At 43.8% G+C, this 23127-nt stretch overlaps 2 protein-coding genes across 5 annotated transcripts in view; both read right to left on the reverse strand.

Annotated features, from left to right (window-relative positions):
- The window catches only part of LOC144891290 (uncharacterized), a 981422-nt gene that overhangs the window by 902069 nt on the left and 56226 nt on the right, over positions 1–23127 (reverse strand). The window lies entirely within an intron of this gene.
- Positions 1–23127, reverse strand: part of SMC4 (structural maintenance of chromosomes 4) — a 138324-nt gene that overhangs the window by 70013 nt on the left and 45184 nt on the right. For 3 of the 4 annotated variants that reach the window (XM_068127329.2, XM_068127342.2, XM_078784297.1), the window contains exons 13-17: positions 21355–21516; positions 21020–21248; positions 14016–14095; positions 7157–7309; positions 6927–7053 (exon numbers count right to left, since the gene is read on the reverse strand). In XM_068127329.2, the coding sequence (XP_067983430.2) occupies positions 6927–7053; positions 7157–7309; positions 14016–14095; positions 21020–21248; positions 21355–21516 (751 nt within the window). The remainder of the gene's footprint in view (positions 1–6926; positions 7054–7156; positions 7310–14015; positions 14096–21019; positions 21249–21354; positions 21517–23127) is intronic. The other variant, XM_068127361.2, reaches the window with a different exon arrangement.

A 23127-nucleotide genomic window follows, 5' to 3' on the forward strand; every position in this document is an offset into this window, starting at 1 on the left:
ATGTTGTGTTGTTGTTGTTGTTGAGGGTGAACCATAGAGGAGGCTATTGCAGTAGTCCAGATGGGAGGTGATGAAGGCGTGGATGAGGGTTTCTGCAGCCGTGGAGGAGAGGGATGAGCGGAGACGGGCGATGTTTTTCAGGTGAAAGAAGGCTGTCTTTGTGATCTGTTTAGTGTATTTGTCGAAGGAGAGGGTTTGGTCAAAGATGACGCCAAGATTCCGGATGAGAGGGGAGGTGGATACTGGGATACCGTCGATGTTGAGGGCAAAGTTATGGGTGGATTTTGTGAGCGTTTTTGGGCCAATGATGATTATTTCAGATTTATCACAGTTAAGTTTGAGGAAGTTGATTTGAAGCCAGGATTTTATTTCAGAGATGCAGTTTGTCAGGATAGAGTGGGTGTCGGTGGAGACGGACTTGGTGGAGATGAAAAGCTGGATGTCATCGGCGAAGCAGTGGAATTGGAGACCATGACGGCGGATTAAGTGACCGAGGGGGGACAGGTAAAGGATGAAGAGGAGGGGGCTAAGAACTGAACCTTGGGGGACACCTTGGGGGAGGGGAGCAGTGGGGGATTTGCAGTTATTGATGGAGATGAACTGGCGTCTGTCAGAGAGGTATGATTTAATCCAAGAGAGGGCAGTGCCGGTAACGTTAAAGGTGGATTCAAGTCGGGTGAGGAGGATGGTGTGATCGATGGTGTCAAAGGCAGTGCTGAGGTCGAGGATGACGAGAATGTTGAGGTTGCCAGCGTCAGAGGAGAGGAGAAGGTAGTTGGTGATTTTGAGGAGAGCAGTTTCAGTACTGTGGTTGGAGCGGAATCCGGATTGGAATGTTTCATACAGGTTATTGGCAGAGAGGTGATGTTTGAGTTGAGCGGCTACAGCGCGTTCCAAAACTTTTGACAGAAAGGGTAGGTTGGAGATGGGTCTGAAGTTATTTAGGGTGTCAGGGTTTAGACCAGGTTTTTTTAGAATGGGGGTAACAGCAGCAATTTTGAGGGATGGTGGGATGATGCCTGTAGACAGGGAGGAGTTTATTGTTGCAATGATAAGTGGAGAGAGAGCAGGGAGGGAGGCCTTGACAAAGCTGGAGGGGATGGGGTCAAGAGTGCAGGTGGCAGTTTTCATTCCTATGAGGAGTTCAGAGAGGTCAGTAGGGGAGACCAGGGAGAATTGAGACAGGGGAAGGCAGGATAAGGGGGGGGCAGGTGGTTGGAGGGGGAGTGGGTGCGGCGGTGGTCAAGCTGTTGTAGATGTTGTCAATTTTGCGTTGGAAGAAAGAAAGGGAGATGCAGTTGTCTACTGTGAATGACTGGGTGGTGGTGTCCAGGGGGCGTAGGAGTTTGTTTGTTGTCGAGAAGAGTGCTTTTGGGTTTCCGGAGCCAGAGTGGATAATTTGAGAGTAGTAGGCGGAGCGGGCGTGGGAGAGGGCATCTTTGTAGTGTTGTAGGTGGTCCTTGTAGGCTTGTGAGTGAACTGTGAGACCTGTTTTATTGCGGAGTCTTTAAGTTGGCGAGCACGAGTTTTCATCAGGTGGAGTTCAGGGGTAAACCAGGGAGCAGAATGGGTGAAAGAAACTGTTTTGGTTTTTACAGGCGCAAGCTGGTCAAGGTAGGAGGAGAGAGTGTGGTTGTAGTAGTCAGTGAGGTCGGAAGGGGTGTGGAGGTCAATGAAGGGAGAAGTGGACATTTTTTCAGAGAGGGTGGATGAGAATGAGGTAGGTGAAAGAGCGTTTAGCTTACGGAAGTTGATAGTGCGATAATGTCTTGGTGTTGGGGTGGGGATGTTGATGGTCATAGTGATGGCTAAGTGGTCAGAGAGGGTGAGGTCGGAGCCAGAGAGATGGTGCAAAATTAATCCAGTGGAGCAGACAAGGTCCAAAATGTGACCACGGATATGCGTAGGAAAGTTGACATGTTGAGTGAGGTTAAAGCAAGTGAGTAAATCAGTGAAGTCAGTGGTTATTGTGGAGTCAGTGGAGTCCATGTGGATATTGAAATCACCAAGGAGGAGGATTGAGGGGGAGAGGGAACATAGCTGGGTCAGAAAGTAGGAGAAGTCAGACAGGAATAATGGGTGTGGTTTGGGAGGGCGGTAGACGACAGCCATGACTGACTGCGTGCGACCAGAGAGTTTAAAAGCCAGGTGTTCAAAGGATGAGGATGAGGCGATGGGGATGAGGCTGGTCCTGATGTCTTGACGGTGGATAACGGCAATTCCACCACCTCGGCCCTCCGAGCGTTGTTTATTGACGTAGGAATATCTATTGGGTGTGGTGAGGTTGAGCGTGTAGTAGTCCAGTGGTTGTTGCCAGGTTTCGATGAGACAGAGAAAGTCCAGTTTGTTATCCAGGATGTAGTCGTTGAGGAAGAGGCATTTGTTGTTGAGGGACCGGGTGTTGAACAGGGTGAGCTTGATGTTGTTTTGAACAGCGGGGATGAATTCAGGTGATTCCGCCAGGGTTCGCAGGCAGGAGGTGCGATTTTGTGCGTTGCCGTGATTAGGTGCGCTGGGACGATGAGTGGGAGTGCGCTGAGCCGACCAGAGGACGGGGATGGAGTGACCTGATTGTACATATACAAACTTACGACCAGAGCCACGGTGAATGTACCTGGGTCGTCGAAGGAGTCCATTTGATTTGATGGCAGAGATGCATGATGGGGTGGAGCAGGTATTGAGCAGAAGGAGCCTTGCGGCGGAGTACCGCAGAGCCATGCCAGGCAGGAGCGGAGAGGCGAGCACGAGGCCAAGGTTGAGGAGGTGAAACAATGGTCCCAACCCACGGGAGCAGGCCCAAGGAAACGAAGGAGACGAAGGAGCCAGGTAGATGAAGCCAGGAGCAGAGTCGGGACCAAGCAGAGGGCAGACAGGAGCAAAGAGACGATCACGAGGCCAAGGTTGATCACGGCAAAGCGGGAAATGCAGCGGCAATCAACCACCGCCGCTACAAATCAAGATCACGGCGGGAAAACCGCCGCCACACCGCTGCGAAGGACACAACCCACGAGAGCGTGCCCGAGGAAACAGCGAGCAGGCGAAGGAGCCGGGTAGGCGAAGCAGGGAGCAGAGCTGGGACTATGCGGAGGGCAGACTCAATGGCCAAAAAATCCGCACGACCACCAAAAAAGCAAGCCACAGACAGTGGCCCAGTCGAAGAAGCGGCGAGCATGTGACGCCTGCGTCCTCTTCAGACCGGACGCGGACTTTCAAGGAGGAACACGAGTTCATAATGTCAGAAATGTGGTATTGTGGTATTCATTATATATGTGGTATTCATTATATATGTCTGCCATTATATATATATATATATATATATATATATATATATATATATATATATATATATATATATATATATATATATATATATATATATATATATATACAGTGGAACCTTGACTTACGAGTTTAATTCGTTCCGTGACCGAGCTCGTAACTCAAATTGCTCGTATCTCAAATCAAATTTCCCCATTGAAATGCATTGAAATGCTATTAATCCGTTCCAGCCCGCCAAAAACCACACCAATTTTTTTTTAAATATACAGTATATATAAAAATATCTCGCGCTTTATATTTCACCTGTATGCAGCATACAAGTTGGCAGGATGGCCTGGACTGGAGGTACGCACACTTGACTCTAAAGTCTAAACTGTCCAGCCTGGGTTTGAATCCCGACCCAGCTATAACCTGTCATGGGTGAATCACAGGCAGGGTGATTCATCAATGTGTGTACCGCTAAACTGGGCGCCCCGTTTGCGTCCCATTAGTTGTTGGATGTTAAGGATCTCACCGTGTTTTCCACAAAGAGAAGGCGAGCTATCGCCGGCACTCTGAACAAGTTGTGGCCTGGCATGCTCTTCTCCTCTGCCGTTATATACGTCCTCCTCGGCACCTCGCTCATGTTTTTCGACGATTGTGTGTTTTATATCCAAGCACAAGTTTTATATAAAACACGACGATTGCTTGTTTTATATCCACAAGTTGTGGCCTGGCATGCTCTTCTCCTCTGCCGTTATATACGTCCTCCTCGACACCTCGCTCATGTTTTTCGACGATTGCGTGTTTTATATCCAAGCACATCATCCTCTTCTTCTTCTCAGCACTGCACTTGCCACTCACTTTCTTAGGCCCCATGGTTAAAACTAAGAAATTTTCCGAAATAACCAAAATGCGAAAACAAAAATGCAGCGCTATACGACAGAGATACGTACTGTACTTGCACGGCAAGATAACCACGTGACCAGAACCCACCTGGCGGCGTAAACTCGAAATAACCAAAATGCGAAAACAAAAATGCAGCGCTATACGACAGAGATACTGTACTTGCACGGCAAGATAACCACGTGACCGGGTGGCGAAAGCTCGTAACTCGGATCGCATCTCAAAGCAATAAACCGCCCGAGCGACGGCTCGTATCTCGAAAAACTCGTAAGTTGGGGCACTCGTAAGTCAAGGTTCCACTGTATATATATATATATATATATATATATATATATATATATATATATATATATATATATATATATATATATATATATATATATATACACACACACACACAGATATATATATATATATGTATATATATATATATATATATATATATATATACAGTGAAACCTTGACTTACGAGTGCACCAACTTACGAGTTTTCCGAGATACGAGCCGTCGCTCGGTCGATTTTTTGCTTTGTGATGCGAGCCGAGATCTGAGTTACGAGCGAGCGAGCTTGGATATAAAACACGTAATCGTCGAAAAACATGAGCGAGGTGTGCGTGTTGTCGACTTGGCGAGGCAGTACGATCGTAGTACTTCTACGATATGTACGATTTTGAAGCAGAAAGAGTCGATAAAGGCTATAACGCCAGCCAAGGGCGTTAAGATTATTTCAAAGCTCCGGACCTCTGTCCATGAAGAGATGGAGAAGTTGTTGTTTGTGTGGTTGATGGAGAAGCAGCTTGCAGGAGATACCATGACCGAGAGCATCATCTGTGAGAAGGCACGAGACATTTTCGGGGATTTGGTGCAGCAGACGGCGGGAACATCAACGGACGAGGCATCGGAAGAGTCATTCAAAGCCAGTCGGGGATGGTTTGATAATTTTAAGAAGAGGACCGGCATTCACTCCGTCGTCAGGCATGGTGAGGCAGCAAGCTCGGATGTGAAGGCAGCTGAAGATTTTATTATAACTTTTGCCGAACTGATAGAAGCCGAAGGATACATCCCCCAACAAATCTTCAATTGTGACGAGACAGGGCTCTTCTGGAAAAAGATGCCGAGGAGGACGTATATAACGGCAGAGGAGAAGAGCATGCCAGGCCACAACTTGTTCAGAGTGCCGGCGATAGCTCGCCTTCTCTTTGTGGAAGACACGGTGAGATCCTTAACATCCAACAACTAATGGGACGCAAACGAGGCGCCCAGTTTAGCGGTACACACATTGATGAATCACCCTGCCTGTGAAACACCGACATGACAGGTTATAGCTGGGTCGGGATTCAAACCCAGGCTGGACAGTTTAGAGTCAAGTGTGCGTACCTCCAGTCCAGGCCATCCTGCCAACTTGTATGCTGCATACAGGTGAAATATAAAGCGTGAGATATTTATATATATATATTTCAAAAAAAATTGGTGTGGTTTTTGGGGGGCTGGAACGGATTAATAGCATTTCAATTCATTTTAATGGGGAAATTTAATTTGAGAAACGAGCAAATTGAGTTACGAGCTCGGTCACAGAACGAATTTAACTCGTAAGTCAAGGTTTCACTGTATATATATATATAGGAGTAAATTATATATGTGTATATATACATATACACACACACACACACACACACACACACACACACACACACACACACACACACACAGATAGAGACAGAGACAGAGACAGAGAGAGGGGAATAAGAAAAATAAAAGTAACAATGTGAGTTCATATCTTGTTGCACAAACACAACACATTTCCCTGTCTAATGATACAAGGGGAGAGGTCATTTAATGAAACAAAATGCTGTGGATATATCTAAACTCCAGGGTTCCTTTAATGTGTTGGATGTGACTCCCTGGGGTCTTCCAAAACCATATCAATATAAAAATGAGGCAATGCCAAAATAATAAAATCTTTGTACAAGCTACATTAAAAAAAAAAATTGGATGGAATATATTTCTTAAACAGCACAGTGCGTTGCTTAAAAAAGGCTCGTGTCTAACATCGCTGACAAAAATCTACTTTTTTATTGCCTCTGCTTGCTGACAGCTCGGTGAAGGAAATGCTTTTAATAGCGGAATGCCTCAAGGATAAAAGAGCAAAAGCAGCGCTCACAATCGCCGAGGGTAAAGATACAGGTCCAAAAGAGATTGCTCTTAGGTAAGGCTATTAAGATCAAGGCAATTATGACAAAGAGCAAGACAACCTCTTGATGGTGGCTTTTTCAACTGGGTGGTGCCTTCCTCTGTCCCAACAAGTATGAACTGTCCAACATGTTTTTCAAAGACAAGTTGTATGATCAAATCACATTTATCATCAAAGGAATATGACTTTTTTTTATTGCAAAAACCAACATTTGCTGTCAATTTTGCCACTTCCTTTTTCATTTGTCTGATTTGTGGTTGGACACATGGTTTTCATTTTCCTGTGTAATTTGGAAGCCCAATCATTACGAGGGGAGATGAATAAAGTTTGACACCAACCTTAAGATAAAACTGATTGGGCAAAAACAATTGCTGGTTAAAACTCTTTTCGCTCTTGAACAGAAAATTCTGTTTTTCAATTTCTCCAAGTAATAATTAGCCCTTGCAGTTTCCTTCAACTTAAACCGACTTGGTAAATCATTCCCAGATCTCTTACACAATACAAAATCAAATTCAAGCGAACATTAGTATTCACATCCTCCTCAAAACCAAGTGGATAATCTCTAGCTTACCCTTGTGGAAAGCCTGCACATCATTTTCGATTTTTCTTAACTTGCTGGGGTCTGGCTTTGCTGCCTTGGTCGTAGCTTCAAGCTCTTTCACCTGTGTCTGCAGTGCCTTTTCCTGCTCCACAAGCCCCTTTAAAAAAATAGACAAGTAAAAAAAATAGCATAGAATAACACAAGCAATCACAGGTGTGGACAATGACGACAAAGGCAAAAAAATGTTTTGCCGTAGTAACCTGAACAGCTGCTGCTGCTTTCTCCAGTTGGAATTGCATGTCACAAACACTTTTATGCAGGTTCGGCACACGTGTTTCCAAGTCAGTACGTTCTGCTACATTGTGCTGCACCGCCAAGCATTTTTGCTCCATCTCCTGCTCCAGTCGTTCCATCTGAAAAGGAAAGGACACAAAGGTTATGGAATATTGTTTAAGCATCCAGTTCACATACTCAAATACCAACGTGATTTTACCAATCATTGATCTTCCGAATGCAGTTTCTTCATGAGTGCGCAGTTCTATTGCAGCTCACAGAGAACCTCTTCAAACAACGAAATATACCAGAATGGATTTGTATTGTTTAACTGTTGTGATTTGTTCGTTGTACTGTTAATTGTATTGTGAATCCATTCCTATCCTTACTTGCTTGCTTTGGTTGTGTGGTATTCATTTTGTGGTTGTATAGTCCTCGGATAGGACATGCTGACGAGTCAAGCCTATCATGTTATCTCCTTTCTTCCCTCCATTGCTTCCTACCCTAATACTCATCTTATTATCCTTCTTCCTGTTTCAACTCAAATTGCACTCTTCCCTATTAATTCTTCCTTCACTCATCATCCTGCCTTTACAAATCAAAAGGTTTTACTTTCGACTCAAAACTTTTGCGGTCTCCATCTGACATCACTGAACTCTCCAGTCAGGTGGCTGGTGTAGCTCCAAAAATTGTATGCTTAACAGAAACACTCCTCTCACAGGAAGTCTCTGATTTCTGTCTGTCCCTAATTATTCTCTCTTCCATAATGTCAAACTTTCCATCAAAGCTCTACTGTTCCTCCTTTCCTCTTCTTGGCTCCTTTGACCTTATTCCTTTGATTATTTGACCTTTGATTTGATCAATGCCCATATATGTCCCTTTATATTTCTAGCAAGTGACCTCACTGCCATATAACCTTGCTGTTTGTAAAATGTAGACTCAGTGATTTTCAATTTAAAAAAGCTGCTTTTTCCATTTCCAAACAAGAAAGAGCAATCAGAGATTGCAGACCCTCGCCAGGACGTGTTTTAGTGGTTTTTAAGGCTTTTGTGTCAAAACAAATATGGCGGCTGAACCACGTGACTGATGACGTCATTTTTTTTTTTTCCCCCACCATTTGTCCCTAGATGATGCTCAAAAAATTTCATCTTGATCGGATGAAGTTTTGTACTTGTCGAATTATGACGTCATAATGGAGGGACCTATGACATAATTAACATATGTTATTCCCCATGGAAAGTTCTTTACAATGAGCCATGTCTCAATTTTTTCTATGCAGCGCTTTCAGAGATAGAGGTGCAAAATATTTCGGCTTTTTCCAAGATGGTGCCCATACCATGTGACCTATGACATCATAATTATCATAAAAAAATTATACATGAGGATCTGCACCTATGGTGAAAATTTCCTGTCAATCGGCCCAACGGTTGCAGAGAAAATCATATTCTATGCGGTCAAACAGGCAGACAGACAAACGGACTCAAATGCAATACCATCTCCTCTGGCGAGGGTAAAAACCTAAGTTCCACTTTGTGTTATCAATGAAAAGAGATATATGGACTTGCATTGAAAAACAAATTACAATTTTACATTCACAACTGAAGTCTTACAGATATTTGAAATTATTTGAAAATGCCACTTGCTTTGCTCGGGCTCATTTTAGTAACGAGTACACCCACTCCCTACAGCAGCGGCAGGAAGGGCGATTCATATTATTCTCTTTGGGAGATATAAATTTCAGGCTCAGGTCCGTTGGTCTGTTATGGACACGATAAGCATAGAATTCCTCAAGAACATCAGGTGTCCTGAGTTTCAGTTTAGTGTTAAACAGCAGTGGCAACTGCTCCAAAAGGTAATCGTACATGTTTGTGGTTTATAATATTTTTACTTCTGGTAGGGGTGCCTACGAAACGCCACGATAAGCTATTTATACACGTTAACACGGCGTTTGTTCAAGCAGGAAACACTCCTTTGGGCGAGGGGATATTATTTGGGTACAAAGTCTTACCAGGCTCGTACCCTATTGCTTTTATTAAGTTTATTTTTAGCTTATTGAGAATGTGAATTCCAGATAAGGTATTGTCATCGTACACCATCCGTCCATCTCCTATTTCGACTTTTCTTGCCAAACTGCTGGGCTGATCCAGTTGAAATTTTGCAGCAAGGTTCTGCTCCTAACTAGTAACGGGGATTGTAAAACCCGTTCCGGTCATGTGACCGGAGTGTGTCAAAATGGCCAACTTTTCTTTTAAATTCATTTTCTCTGCAACAGTTTGAGTGATTACCATAACGGTTTCACAATAGGAGCGACTACTCATCTCGAGTTTTTTTAATGATAATTATGACGTCATAGTTTACATGGTACAGGTGCCATCTTGGAAAAAACGGGAAAAATTGCACCTCGAAATCTCTGAAACTGCTTCATGAAAAAAATGGAGACTTGGCTCTGTCAAGAACTCCCCATGGGGAATAAAATATGTTAATGTTAAATATGTTAAATATATAATGAGTGAAATTATACAATACTAGCAACTGTACCCACCCTATGGGCGGGGCTTCAATTGGGGAAGCCCAAATGAAAAGGTAAAATATCAGAAATTGAAGGCTTTTTTTATTTTAAACGATTCATATAAACATCCGTTAAATCATATCACAGGCAAATCATCAAAATCTGAACAGTATCTTACTATAATTCACCAAATGTCCCACAGTGATCGATACACTATGATCGTGGTCGTGAATCGTGATCGATAATCGTGTTCACAATCGCTATGCCGTATGTACTCCCGATACGTGTTTCCTTCAGTTGAAATGGGTTAGAATTCTCTCAGGCAGGCATTCAACCCGTGTCCTGATCGTGGCAGGTGCAGCTGTGCAGCGATCGGTGCAGCCGTTTGTGCGCGCACCCAGGAAAACAACATCGTCACAATGAGAACAATGAACGTCATGCGAACGCGAATGTTATGCGGGGGTCCAAACCTGAGAATGCTGGAGACCAAAGCTGAAATTGGGAAAACTAAATAGCCTATTTTGCTCCTGGAGATCCCAGGATTATCCACCCAAAATATCTTTGCGATCGGTTCAGCAGTTTTTACGGTACTTTCGAACAGACAGACAGACAGACGGACATTTGGTGAATTATAGTAAGATACTTATCCAACTTTGCAACCAACAGAATGATATTAAGTTTGAATTGATTTGATGGGAACTTGAACAGGTTCCAACACTTTAATGCATAGACATCATTGATCAAATTTTGTGTTTATTGGTTGCTAAGCTTAAAGGGGAACGGACATGAGTATAGACATCAAATGCTTAAGATTAATTAATTGTAGCAACAAAAAAGATTAAGTTTGGCACAAAAATTGTTGCTCTAGCATGCGTGAATCGTGAGATATCCGAGTTTTAAAATGCCAATAGCAGACGATTTCTCTCACGCCGGCCAGCATCTCGCGATAATCTGCCCTCCACGATGTGACGTCATCGGAGGAAGCTGATGTGACTGCGCAATAGTAAACAATGGCAGACACCGACTCCGATAGTGGCGTAAGTCTGGATATCAGCGATATTTCTGACCAATCTGATGCGGAAAATGAAGAGAAAGTTAATAATCTTGGGGAATCACACTCGATTCTCCCATACAGATTCGAACCATACCGTCCAGAGAGTGAAGAAGAGAAATCGTCGGACACAGACACAATGGCGATCGATTTTGATCTCGGGCGCCTCCAAAATACTGAATGGTATTCATTTTTATGTCTCTTTTTTAATTGAAAAAGTTTCTTTTTCTGGTCAATGGAATACATAACTAATATTTAATTGATGTTCGGTGCCGTGAGGCAAGAAATGGATCGAAACACAAACGAAGTACGACTTTATTGACTTAGTGCAGCACTGCAGGTGTATCAGTTGTAATTGTATCATTATATAGCACTCTCTAATGCAAGCAATCTCTGTGTGTCTGTGTGTATGTCTGTGACCGCTGTTTCTCAACAACCACTGGTCCGATCTAAGTGAAACTTGCCAGGTATATTTCTGGGGACCTGAGGATGTGCCTTTTCAAGGTTTGCTATTAATCGGACAAGTGGTTACCAAGTTATGGCCATTTATTTAGCAAACACATAAGTTTTGTACGTGAACGAAGGAACAGCAAAGGACGAGAGCGAAAGAACGGCGAAGGACGAGAGCAAAGACCGAAGGAACGATGCAAGTTTTAATTTTTCTTTGCACGTACGGTCAAGCTACAGCGAAGGAACCGTGTGTGTTTGTTGTTTCTGCCTCGCGGTTTGAAAATTGAATACATGGCCATTAAAACTAATTTGCGATTAATCGTAACTGCGATATGCGAACTTCCGGACAGTGAGGCCTTATTTTTGGTACGTACGTCAACGTACGTATGTCCACGTACCTCCCCGCATGTACGGGCACACACTAGCAGCAGCCACACAACGACTGGGCATGATTCCAACTGATCGTAACGAAAACAAAGCGATGTTCTGATCGTCACGAAGCCAACAAGGCTTTAAGAACAAAAAACTGGGTTACTTCGGAAACGTCATTTCCGGTTTGCGGTTTTGACAAAACAGATTTTGCTTGTTCGGCGATATTTTGACAAATTCTAATAAAACCGCGAATATATTTGTGAAATGAACTCAATAGAAGTGTTTAAGATATGTTTATGTTTCAAAATCTGCAAAGTTGTTTTGGTCGTGTCCGTTCTCCTTTAATTGTCATTGATCCCCTTATTACAGAGACTGTAATGTTTAACCGTTGGGGTTGAGGTGAAAATGTGCTGTTTGCGTAGTCACGTGATATACCAGCGGATATCAGGTCATGTGACCTGTCTCGCCGGTTTTGAGATTCCGTCATGTTGGCTACAATACACGAGTCATATTAACTCTGGACCCATGTGTTTGTTTGGTTCATCCGTCGAGATAAAACACCCATCACATATTGTTACGGATTCGTCACTTCCGTTGTTGTGGTTTTCATCCACTGTAAACATTTTTGATTCCATGTACTATTATTGTTGTCGTTTAAGGGAGATAGAGATGACTATTTTCAAAAGGTAAAAAAGTTAATGTTTTAAATGAAACCGGAACCGGACGACGACGAAGAGGAAGAAGAGGAAGAGAAGGCGGAGCGAGTGAGTCGGACAAGAAGCCAAGCTGCTTCAAGGTCCTGAGCGAACGTTGGCGAACGGGGGTCACGTGTGAACTGTGGATTTCCCGGGAAAGGGATTCCTGCGACAGAGTTGTTATCGCTGTGACAGATAAACCTGCGTGACAGGTTTTGCGGTTGATTCCGACGAGAATCATCGGAGTGCCGTTACGCCACGAGAACGGGCCGTCGGCCATTTTGACTCGCGCGCTTTGCGCATCGCTCAAGGTTTTTCACTTCGCTTCAACCATTCTCACCGCATCCAGACGTTAATTTGGTGTGCGTGTGTAACGTGGTTTTTGAGTGGGAAATCTGCGGTTCGCCGATTGAGAGCCGTCAAACGTCCATACCTGAAGGTGTGATTTCCCCGTCGCTTCTCGAGGACACCTTCGCCCATCTTTGGCAGTGTAACTGCCAACCCAACGGGATTCTGGTCTCGATACGACATCGTACGGACGATCACTGGAGTGGATCGACTTTGGCTTGAAGCCGGAATCGACTTTGGCTTGATGCCGGAATAGAGACATTGGGGAATGTTCTTCTTTTCGCTCACTTGGAGCACAGTGAGTTATATTGTACGAACCTGATGGTACCATCGTAGGAAATATATATTGGTTGTACAATTGATTACTATTGTTGTTGTACTGTTATTCTTGTGTGATCTTAATACAATACTTGTTTGTTGGTAACAATTGGTGTGGTTTCACCATTGATCTTTGACATACAGAATAACACATCTTTCTGCCGTGACTCCTCTCGGGGCTCGGAGGTACACCGTGACCGGGGTTTGGGGAGGAGCACGTAACAATATCTAACATCCTAATACATTTTAGTTTCCCAAATGGAAAAACGTTTTATCCTTTATTTCTTGTTTTAGCACTCGCCAAATGAGAGGGCATTGCATTTTGGTCTGCTCGCCTGTCTGTCTGCACATAATGTGCTAACGTTGGCTCCAAACGCCACGTAGTGGCAGCATAGTTCTCTTTTTTCTTTTTCAACTGAGTACTCCTATGAAGTACGTACATTTATCATGTGAGTATGTCTATAAATTATGTACAATTAAATTTGGTGGCCTTTCTTCCACTGCCTCTCCTCCAATCTTTTTTTTTTTCTGCTCTCAGCCCAACAACCCTACCCAGTTCCTCCAGGATGCACAAATTCTACAAGTAGCGCCCACCTGCTTAAGTTCGTAAAATCCGAACTCACTGCACATGTCCAATCTTTCCTCTCCACCTACTCCCTGTTTGTGGAACCATCCTCCAAAGGTGATTCAGTCCATTCTTCCTCAAAAGGCCGCTTGGTATTCAATTGCACATTACACCACCATCTCATGTAACCCCCTCTCTCTCCCCCGTACCCACATCCCAACCTGCTATCTTTTATCACCATGAACCTTACATAACTCAACATTCCCTTGCTTCGTATATCCACCTGTTCTCAACTGGCAATAAGCTTTTCTCCCTACCCCAGCCCCACTCATCCCACCCATTTCCTTCCTTTTCCATTATCTGAGTTTATTTATAAACATTTTTTAAAATATGATCAGCATTTGCTCTAAACGCATATATAACCACCTTTAGAGGCCATTTTTCCCCGCAAGCGGAATTGCTCTAAACCAGGGAATTGAAGCAAAGAGGCCAGGGAATTGCTCTAAACGCATATGAAATAAGCAATTAAAAATCATACCTCTCCTTGATCGACTTCAGAAACTAGTGCTGAGCCCATCTTGCCTTTAATCACTTGTCGACCACCACCACTCATAGTACCTATGAGGACAAAGAAAGTTGGATAAAATTGGATATTCTAATAAAACCATTTACATAGTGCAAAAACCTTCTCTGAACTGAGCATCAACCCTCTACTTTCCCAACAATCTTCTAATATTATAAGACTTCATAATTAAGAACCACATGGTTAAGGCAAACATTTAGGTCATGCACAGGCTTGAGCTATCGCTCAGCTTCGTTTCATGGAAGAAGTGGTATGTGATAACCACAGGAAATGTTCAAAAACGTGTGCATCAGTCGATACCAAAAGTTCTCCATGTGACCGATGCCCAAGGCTATGTCATCAATGTTAGTTTGAAGTACTCATTTCAAGCATTCGGGGTCAGCGAATGTTAGGAACACGAATGTCGGGGTTGTAATGTATGTTAGATATATATATTTCTACATTTTATTCATTTGTGTTCTCCATATTCTCATAATAAAGGTTTGTTGAAGATTTGATGACAACAGCTCAATTGGTAAAAAAAAGTGATGGCCTGGACAGATACTGAAGTGCAATGGTAAATAAATAAAAAGCCACGGAAGAGATTCATAAAAATTGCGTTTGACATGCTATCATTATGTACCATTATCATTATCAGTGACATAACCCTAAGAGGTGGACATTATTTTGATATGAGTCAAAAAGATACAAGGTTGAGAAGTGGCTGTCTAACCTCGACTTCGGTTCTGCAACTGGACCAGACGGCATCAGCCCACAAGTCCTAAAATCCTGCTCTGCCACTCTATCACACCCTCTCTCTGTTATATTCACCCTCTCTTTCGCTCAAGGTCATTTGCCATCTCTTTGGAAATCAATCAGCCAACATTACCGCTTTACACAAAAAAAGTGCAAAAACAGACACTTGCAACAACAGACCAATCAGCCTGCTCTGAATAAGCAGCAAGGTCTCTCCGAAAAGACCGACTGGACAACCCTCCCATCCACTTTCTGAATAATCCTCTCCAAGAAGTTCTGTCACTCAAGCTTTTGGGTCTCACTATCTGCCATGATCTTTCCTGGGAAAACCACATTTCAAATCTGGCCTCCAAAGCCAGTCGCCGACTGGGCATCCTCCGTCGTGCGAAGTCCTTCCTTGGCACACCTGAGCTCCTCACCACATACAAGGCTTTCATCCACAGCTCAATGGAATACTGCTCTCCCCTCTGGGCTGGTGCTCCTGCCTCACACCTAGCTCGTCTTCACGCTGTTGAAACCAAAGCATTCAGAATCATTGGAATCTCCCGCGATGAAGCTAACTCCAAGGGCCTCTCACTCACTCACCGCAGGCAGGTTGGTGGTCTTTCCGTCTTCTACCGACTCCTCTCTGGCCTTGCCCCCCCAGCTCTCTCTGGGCTCTGTCCCGCAAATATTCCTAGAGGTCGCACAAGATCTGCCTGCAACCCTCTTATGGTCAAACTGCCAAAATCAAGACTCTCTGCTCACCTTCACTCCTTCATTCCTCTTTTCTCCCGCCTCTGGAACAAACTCCCTCACTCTCTTCAATCCCACTCCACCCTCCAGGTCTTTAAAACAGCTGTTCACCACCATCTCTTATCTTCCCCCATCCAAAACCTTGATCTTTTCTACCCCCACTAATTTCACCCCAATTCCACTTTTTTGAAATACCAACTTCTGTCCTGGAAGTCCTTGGTGTCCTTGTGTTTTATACTTCTCCCTCCCCCCCCCCCCCCCTTCCCACGCCTCCTCCCCCCAAGCCCTCTCCCTTCCACACATCTCCCTGCTCTCAAATGTTGTGTTTGTGTGCTTCCCCTTCTCTCCCCATCTTGTTTTCCGCTCCCTCTTTTTATATATTTTGTTTGTCTGGTTGATTTGTTTGTGAAGTAAATGTTAGCTCTTTCACGAGCCTCGATTCAGTATACAAAAAAAAAAAAAAAAAAAAAAGTCATGGAATCCATCATCACATTTGATATTAAATCCTTCCTCTTCTCCAATGGCTTGATCTATAATTATCATCAATTTGGATTCAGACCAGGCCACTCTACTCTGCACATGCTGCTTCTGCTGTCACAACAATGGATGGAGGTCCTCAACGCCAGACAGGAAATCAGAGCTGTCTCCCTTGACATATCTCGTGCCTTCGATAGGGTCTGGCACCCTGCCCTGCTCACCAAACTCTCCTCTTGTAGTAGCCATGGAAATCTCCACGCATGGTTTGCGGATTTCCTCTCCTGTCGTAGTCAACGTGGGACTCGAAATGGAATTCTCTCATCTCCTCTTCTTATCCAGGCTATACCTGGTGTTGGCCTCATGGTTAGGGCAGCGGGCTTGGGATCCTAAGGTCCTGAGTTTGAATCCCTTTTAATGAACGCCAGGTGGTGGTGACTCGGCCTGTCATCCTTCTGAGGTCGACAAAATGAGGACCAGATAACTGCTTATAGAGAGGCATGCATCAGCGGCAGACGCGCCCACTAAAAATGATGCAACCAGCAGCCGGGTGACTGAACACGAAGCACCCAACATATCCAGGCTGGAATTCCTTAAAGCAGTGTTTTGCGCCCTGTGTTTTTTTTGGTCTTCATGAATGATCTCTCCAACTCTAGAAAATCCGATATTTTTGCTGATAACTCCACCCTCTCTCTGCCTCTCCACATCTCAACCCTCAAATCGGCAGGCATCAGCCTCTTCACTCTCTGCAGACCTGAATAAAATCACAAACTGGTCAAACAAGTGCATCATGTCTTTCAATCCTGACAAATCTCACACTCTCACTATGTCTCTCCAAAAGGACCATCTGGAAAACCCTCCCATCTACTTTCTCACCAATCCTCTCGAAGAAGTTCTGGCACTCAAGCTTTTGGGTCCCACTATCTGCCATCATCATTCCTGGGAAACCTACATTTCCAAGCTGGCCTCCAAAGCCAGTCAGTCGCCGAATGGGCATCGCCGTCGTGCGAAGTCCTTCCTTGGCATTATTGAGCTTCTCACCACATACAAAGCTTTCATCCGCAGCTTGAAGGCGTAATCCCCCCCCGCCCGCCCCCCCCCCCCCCCCACTCTGAACTGGGGCTCCTGCCTCACACCTAGCTTGACTTCACGCTGTAGAAACCAAGGCTTTTAAAATCATTGGTATCTCCCACGATGAGGCTGATTCTGAAGGCCCTTCACTCTCCCTCAACGCAGGCAGGTTGGTGGTCTTTCTGTCTTCCACTAACTCCTCTCTGGCCTTGCACCCCCTACACTCTGTCTGTGCTCTGTCCCCCAAATATTCCTGCAGGACGCTCAAGATCTGTCAGCAACCCTCTTCTTGTGAAACTGCCAAAATGAAGACTCCCTGCTCACCTTCACTCTTTCATTCCTCTTTTTTCCTGCTTCTGAAACAAACTCCCACACTCTCTTCAATTCTAGTCCTCCCTCCAGGTCTTCAAAACGGCTTTCCAACAAAATCTCTTACCTTCCCCCCATCCAAAAACCTCGAAATTTTCTACCCCTGTTAGTCCACCCGAAATCCACCTCCTTCAAATTCCGTTTTCTCCCTGAAAGTCCTTATTTTGTACATCTTGTTTATCCCATATGCCCCAACCCAGCCATTTCCCTTTCACAGATCTCCCGATGGCCCTATTCTCCACTGTTGTTGTGCTTCCCTCGCTGTCCCCCTCTTGTCTCCTGTTCACTTTATAATATGTTCTGTGTTAGCCTGGTGTTGGCTTAGCGGTTAGGGTGCCGGCTTGGGATCCGAGGATGCTGTGTTTGAATCCTGGTCGATCACTGAATTAACGCCAGGGGGGTTGACTCAGCCTGTCATCCTTCTGAGGTCAGCAAATTGAGTACCAGTTCACTGGTAATTCCCTGTGTGTCGCAACCCAAAGAAAGACCCCAAAGAAACAAAAGACCCCAAAGAAACAAAAGACCCTCAATACCCAAAGAACCAAAAGCCCCCAATGACCCAAAAGACCCCAATGACCGAGAAGACCATTAAAGACCCCATAGACCATTAAAGACCCCCATAGACCCTTAAAGACCCCAAACACCCAGAGGACCCAAAATACGTTGAAGACCCTTAAAGACACAGATAACCCTCAAAGACCCAAAATATCCTTAAAGACCCTGAAGATCCAAAAACACAAAAGACCCATAAGATGCTTCACCTTGACCATTTAGAGCTTTAGACCACTTGGACCTTTTTAGATGACAATTAAAGTACAAAATAAATGATATCACGGATATTATAAATACACTAGTGGGGTCACCCGTGGGAATCCCACGGGCATGGACGCGTGTGACATTTGGACATCTTGAGTTTAATGCTGCACATTCAGTTTTACAAAATGGTTACTGGCATTTTATCAGATTCACAAATGATGTAATCTACACAATGTATTTACTTCTGATAACATGTGAATGCATGTGCGTGCACATGGGAAATACAGTTTGAAATGTGTGATTACATCTCATGTAAAATGTGACTTCAAGAGCTCAAATCCTCTCCCTCCCCGCCCCCATCACGCACACTGCACCAGGGAGTGGATGACCCACGGGGGAGTGTGTCTCACACACACCACACACACCACACACACACACACACACACACACACACACACACACACACACACACACACACACACACACACACACACACACACACACACACACACACACACACACACGCCATCCCACCCCTCTCCCAACATTGTTGACTACGTATAAGTTAAACATTTAATCGTGACAATGGAAACGTCCGACGCGAATTCTTCATAAATCTCGGCAATTTCCTGTCTGTGTACTTGGGCGGTGTAAGATATATCGAGTCATGAAAAGCCACGATTATTTAATATATCTCGGCATTTTCCTGTCTGTGTCATCTTGGGCGGTGTAAGATATATCGAGTCGTAAAAAGCTGCGATTATTTAATATGTCGGCATTTTCCTGTCTGTGTCATCTTGGGCGGTGGTGTAAGATATATCGAGTCGTGAAAAGGTGCGATTATTTAATATATCTCGGCAATTTCCCGATTCCCGTGTGTGCGTTTATTTTCTCAATTATTGCTGAAACCGAGTCTAAACCCATCGATAAAAATGAAATCAGATGGTGAATTCGTGTCGAGATCTAATCGTGAGGGTGACTCAATGAATGGCCGTCTATGCTATAGGCCTTTGAAAATGCATTTCGTTCTATAAACGGTAACTTTCATCTAATTTCATTCCCGTTTTTTTTTCAACCGAGTCTAAAACCATGTTAGCGACTGTGAAAAATGAAATGAGATATCGAATTAGAGTTTATATAAAACTAAGAGAGAGCAAGACACCGCTGGCCTAACAAAAGAGGCCTCAAAGCTATGCGAGTCAACAAAATGATGGATATTTGTTTTTGAAGCCCCTCCCAGACCAGGTGTAGCCACTCCCCCGGACAGACAGAATCACCTACGGAGAATATATATATATATAGATTTGTACAAAAATGTTTGCATTATGATTGGAGTAAATCATGACAATACAACAACTCACGTACAGTCATTATTCTCAGTGGTGAGGCGAGTGTTGCGAACCAATCCACTCTAGTTCTCATAATAAAAAGTTTGTTGAAAATTTGATGACAAAAGCTCAAATGGTAAAAAAAAAAAAAGTTACAGCCTGGACACGCGTAAAAAGTTTATGCCCCCCCCCCCCTCCGTATCCCCCCACCAATGGGGCCTGCACACTGAAACTGTCAAAATGTATTGTCCTTTGTTCACAAGAAAATGTGGCCAATTTATCAGCAATCCACATCAGTAGGTCTCCAGGAATCACCTTCCATGCTGTCGTAGGAGTTATTCAAATTGAATTAGCCGTCTCCTGCCTCGCCATCCCTTGCCTCTGGTTATCGCCATGTTTTTTGAAAAAGTAGTGGCAATACCCTTGGGCGCTGGCGCTCACCTGGTAGAATAAAGCAGTCGACTACACCGACAAAAGGTATTTTAAACAGTATCACGGTATTTTAAACCAATTTCAATAGTAGACTGACTATCATGGTAGAATGACGGACGGATGACACGCCAACGCATAAGCTCCCGGGAATTACGTTCCAGGTGAGCTAAAATGAATTCGCACTATGTAGATAACCAGAAAGCCAGAAATGCATCCATCAATCAATTCCCTTTATCAAAATGGGGCGGGGGAGAGGAGGGAGGCGGTTGGTTGCTGGTGTTGTCTCAAAGGTTTCTAGCGTCTGTCGGCTGACCGATACAATGATTTACAGTGTACTAGCTGACAATCAGACCGTCTTTCACATTGCAAATAAGTTGGAAGTTGCATTTTAAAAATACACAAACACACCTCTCCTCTATTTATGTTTGTTCATCCATTGCTGTTGCATCTCCCTGTTGCTCTGCTGCTCTAACAGCAAGTTGACCTTTTGCTCACTGTCACCTCACTCTTCTATGAGCTTAGATTTTGTGTACAAGAAAATGAAATAAAGAAAGGTAGAAGTGACAGGAATGAAGAAAAGAGAGGAGACAACGGAAATGAAGGAGAGAAAGTAAAAAAAGAAGCCAAATAATAGAAAATGATTGGGGGGAGGTGGTGAGGGGGAAAACATGACACCAGCAAAAAAGTAAAAATCGATGAAAATCAAAATTGAGACGAGTTGACCAGGCCTCAAATGGGCTACCGCCAGATGTTTGTGGTCCCAAAAAAGGGAGCACAAATAAGGGAACGGGAATAGGTAAAGAGCAATACAATAAATAAATCATATAATGCAACGTTGTTTTGATAGAACTTTTATTGATAATGCCTCATTTTTCAAATGACTTCAATATTCAAATAAATTCAAAGACTGAGGAGGAACAGCAGATACATCCCCAGAACCAAAGGTTGGTTTTTGTTTTTGGAAACAAAACTTGTGTTTGCAATTTGCATCATTGTTTCGTGTTGAGGGTCCGATCGGATACAAACTGCACCAATAAGTGATTAATTGTGCCAACTTACCATAAGTTTCGATGAGCTGACCCTGTAGAGTGACGACACGCCACCGAATGTCGCCCCCAAAAGCAACACGTGTTGCCTGCGTCAGCTCGTCAGCCACAAGTGTGTTTCGCAGTGCAAAGTAAAAGGCAGGCTTCACAGCTGGTTCCCGTACTTTCACCAAATCGTACAGGCGAGAGACGCCATTGGGGATCCTTACTGCCTTCTGACTCGCCTCAACCCATACTTGCATCTGAGTGATAAAACATGAACACGTTGCATGTTAAAACAGTTATAGTGGCCTCAACTTGAGACTGAATCTCTTCCGAGTTACAGAACAATTATAAACGTGTTTAGACCTTATCAAGACCGATGAATGTTGCCAGTCCAATGTTGTTGGTCTTGAGAAAGGTAACACAGGCTTGTGCTGTGTCCATTGTGTCCACAACAATCCAATCCAGTTGGTGGCAACATGAAGATATTGCCACGTCATATTTTGCATCAATAGCACCGAGGTCACCCTGTAGAAAGGTTTAACAAAGCTTCTAACTGAATGATGCATCTCAAACAGAACCAAGAGCAAATTTCTTTCACAGAGCCAGAGGCAATCTCCAACTTAGTATGAAAGGACAAAAAAGGAGAATATGGAGAAATGTAAAACACCACCAAATGAAGAAAGACCAAAAAGAGTAAACCACTTGTAAAGAATCACAACTTCTTGATATACTCGTATCATGCTATTTATCGTTTTGGCCCATAACTCAATGATGAAGAATCACTTTAAAAAATCAAAAATTTCTCATATCCGGATCCCTATTCGGATCTCCTAGTGTAGCAGCATAGCAAACCTGTTGTGCATTTTGTGATACAAGCACCAAATTTGGCACAAATGTACATTAATATGTTGCGAACATTTTCAGATATTGGGCTACTTGAAATTCCGTAATTTTTTTTTTCAAATTTTTTCAAATTTCGTAATTTCAAATTTTTCGGGTGACACCGTCACAATTTCGGTCTTCGAGGCCGGCCGATATAGTGGGGCGGCTTAGCCCAAATATTCAAAAGAATTGTGCATTTTGTGATACAAGCACCAAATTTGGCACAAATGTACATTAATATGTTGCGAACATTGTGTGGTCAGCAATGAAGACGAGAGTCTGAATTACATGTATGCAAAAGACCTTGTGAACCAGTGAAGCAAATACACGGGTAAGCATGAATTAAATCTAGGGCATGATATAATTTCCATGATGTTTACCTCTACACTCAATGGTGGAAGGAGGTAATGTTTTGATCCCAGCTTGTCTGTATGTCTGTTAGTCCACAAAATTCCAGACAAAGCTTGTAGTAGTGGTAGTTGTAGTGGTAGTGGTGATAACAGAAATTGTTATATAGAACTGAACTTATATTATTATTATATGCAGAAAATAACTTCATTTCTATATGCCCTGCAGTGGACAGGTTAATTGGTTTATGCACTGAAGGGGTCACCCTGGTGTGCACTGCTGTGTTCTGCCTCACTGAGTTGTTCAGGTATGATGTACTCAGCACAAGCTTCCGGTCGGCCCGGAGGTGGGGGTGCGGGGCCTGTCACGGAACGTCAAAACAAACGGCCTGCCGGGGCCGCCCAAAAGTCGGGCGTGAGGGGCGCGTCCACTAATGGAACGCCTCTCGCTTCCCAGATCGAGGGCCACGTGGTCAGGAGAACCTCGTCCCTTCCGGTCACACTTTGCCTATCGGCCGGCCTCGAAGACCGAAATTGTGACGGTGTCACCCGAAAAATTTGAAATTACGAAATTTGAAAAAAAAAATTACGGAATTTCAAGTGGCCCAATATCTGAAAATGTTCGCAACATATTAATGTACATTTGTGCCAAATTTGGTGCTTGTATCACAAAATGCACAATTCTTTTGAATATTTGGGCTAAGCCACCCCACTATCCACCAAAATCAAATCGACTTGTTCTTGTCACACACTCAATCAACCTGTCCACCAAGATTCGTCCGAATTTGTCCACAACTATTTGAGATATCGTGCTAAATAGCGGTTTTGCCCTATTTATCAATGATGAACTATGGCACAAAAAAATTCTCAGATCCAAATCAGGATCTGCAACAAAATCTAATAATTT

The sequence above is a fragment of the Myxine glutinosa genome, chromosome 1 (assembly GCF_964187855.1).
Source record: "Myxine glutinosa chromosome 1, kmMyxGlut1.1, whole genome shotgun sequence".
In the NCBI taxonomy this organism is placed as follows: Eukaryota; Metazoa; Chordata; class Myxini; order Myxiniformes; family Myxinidae; genus Myxine; species Myxine glutinosa.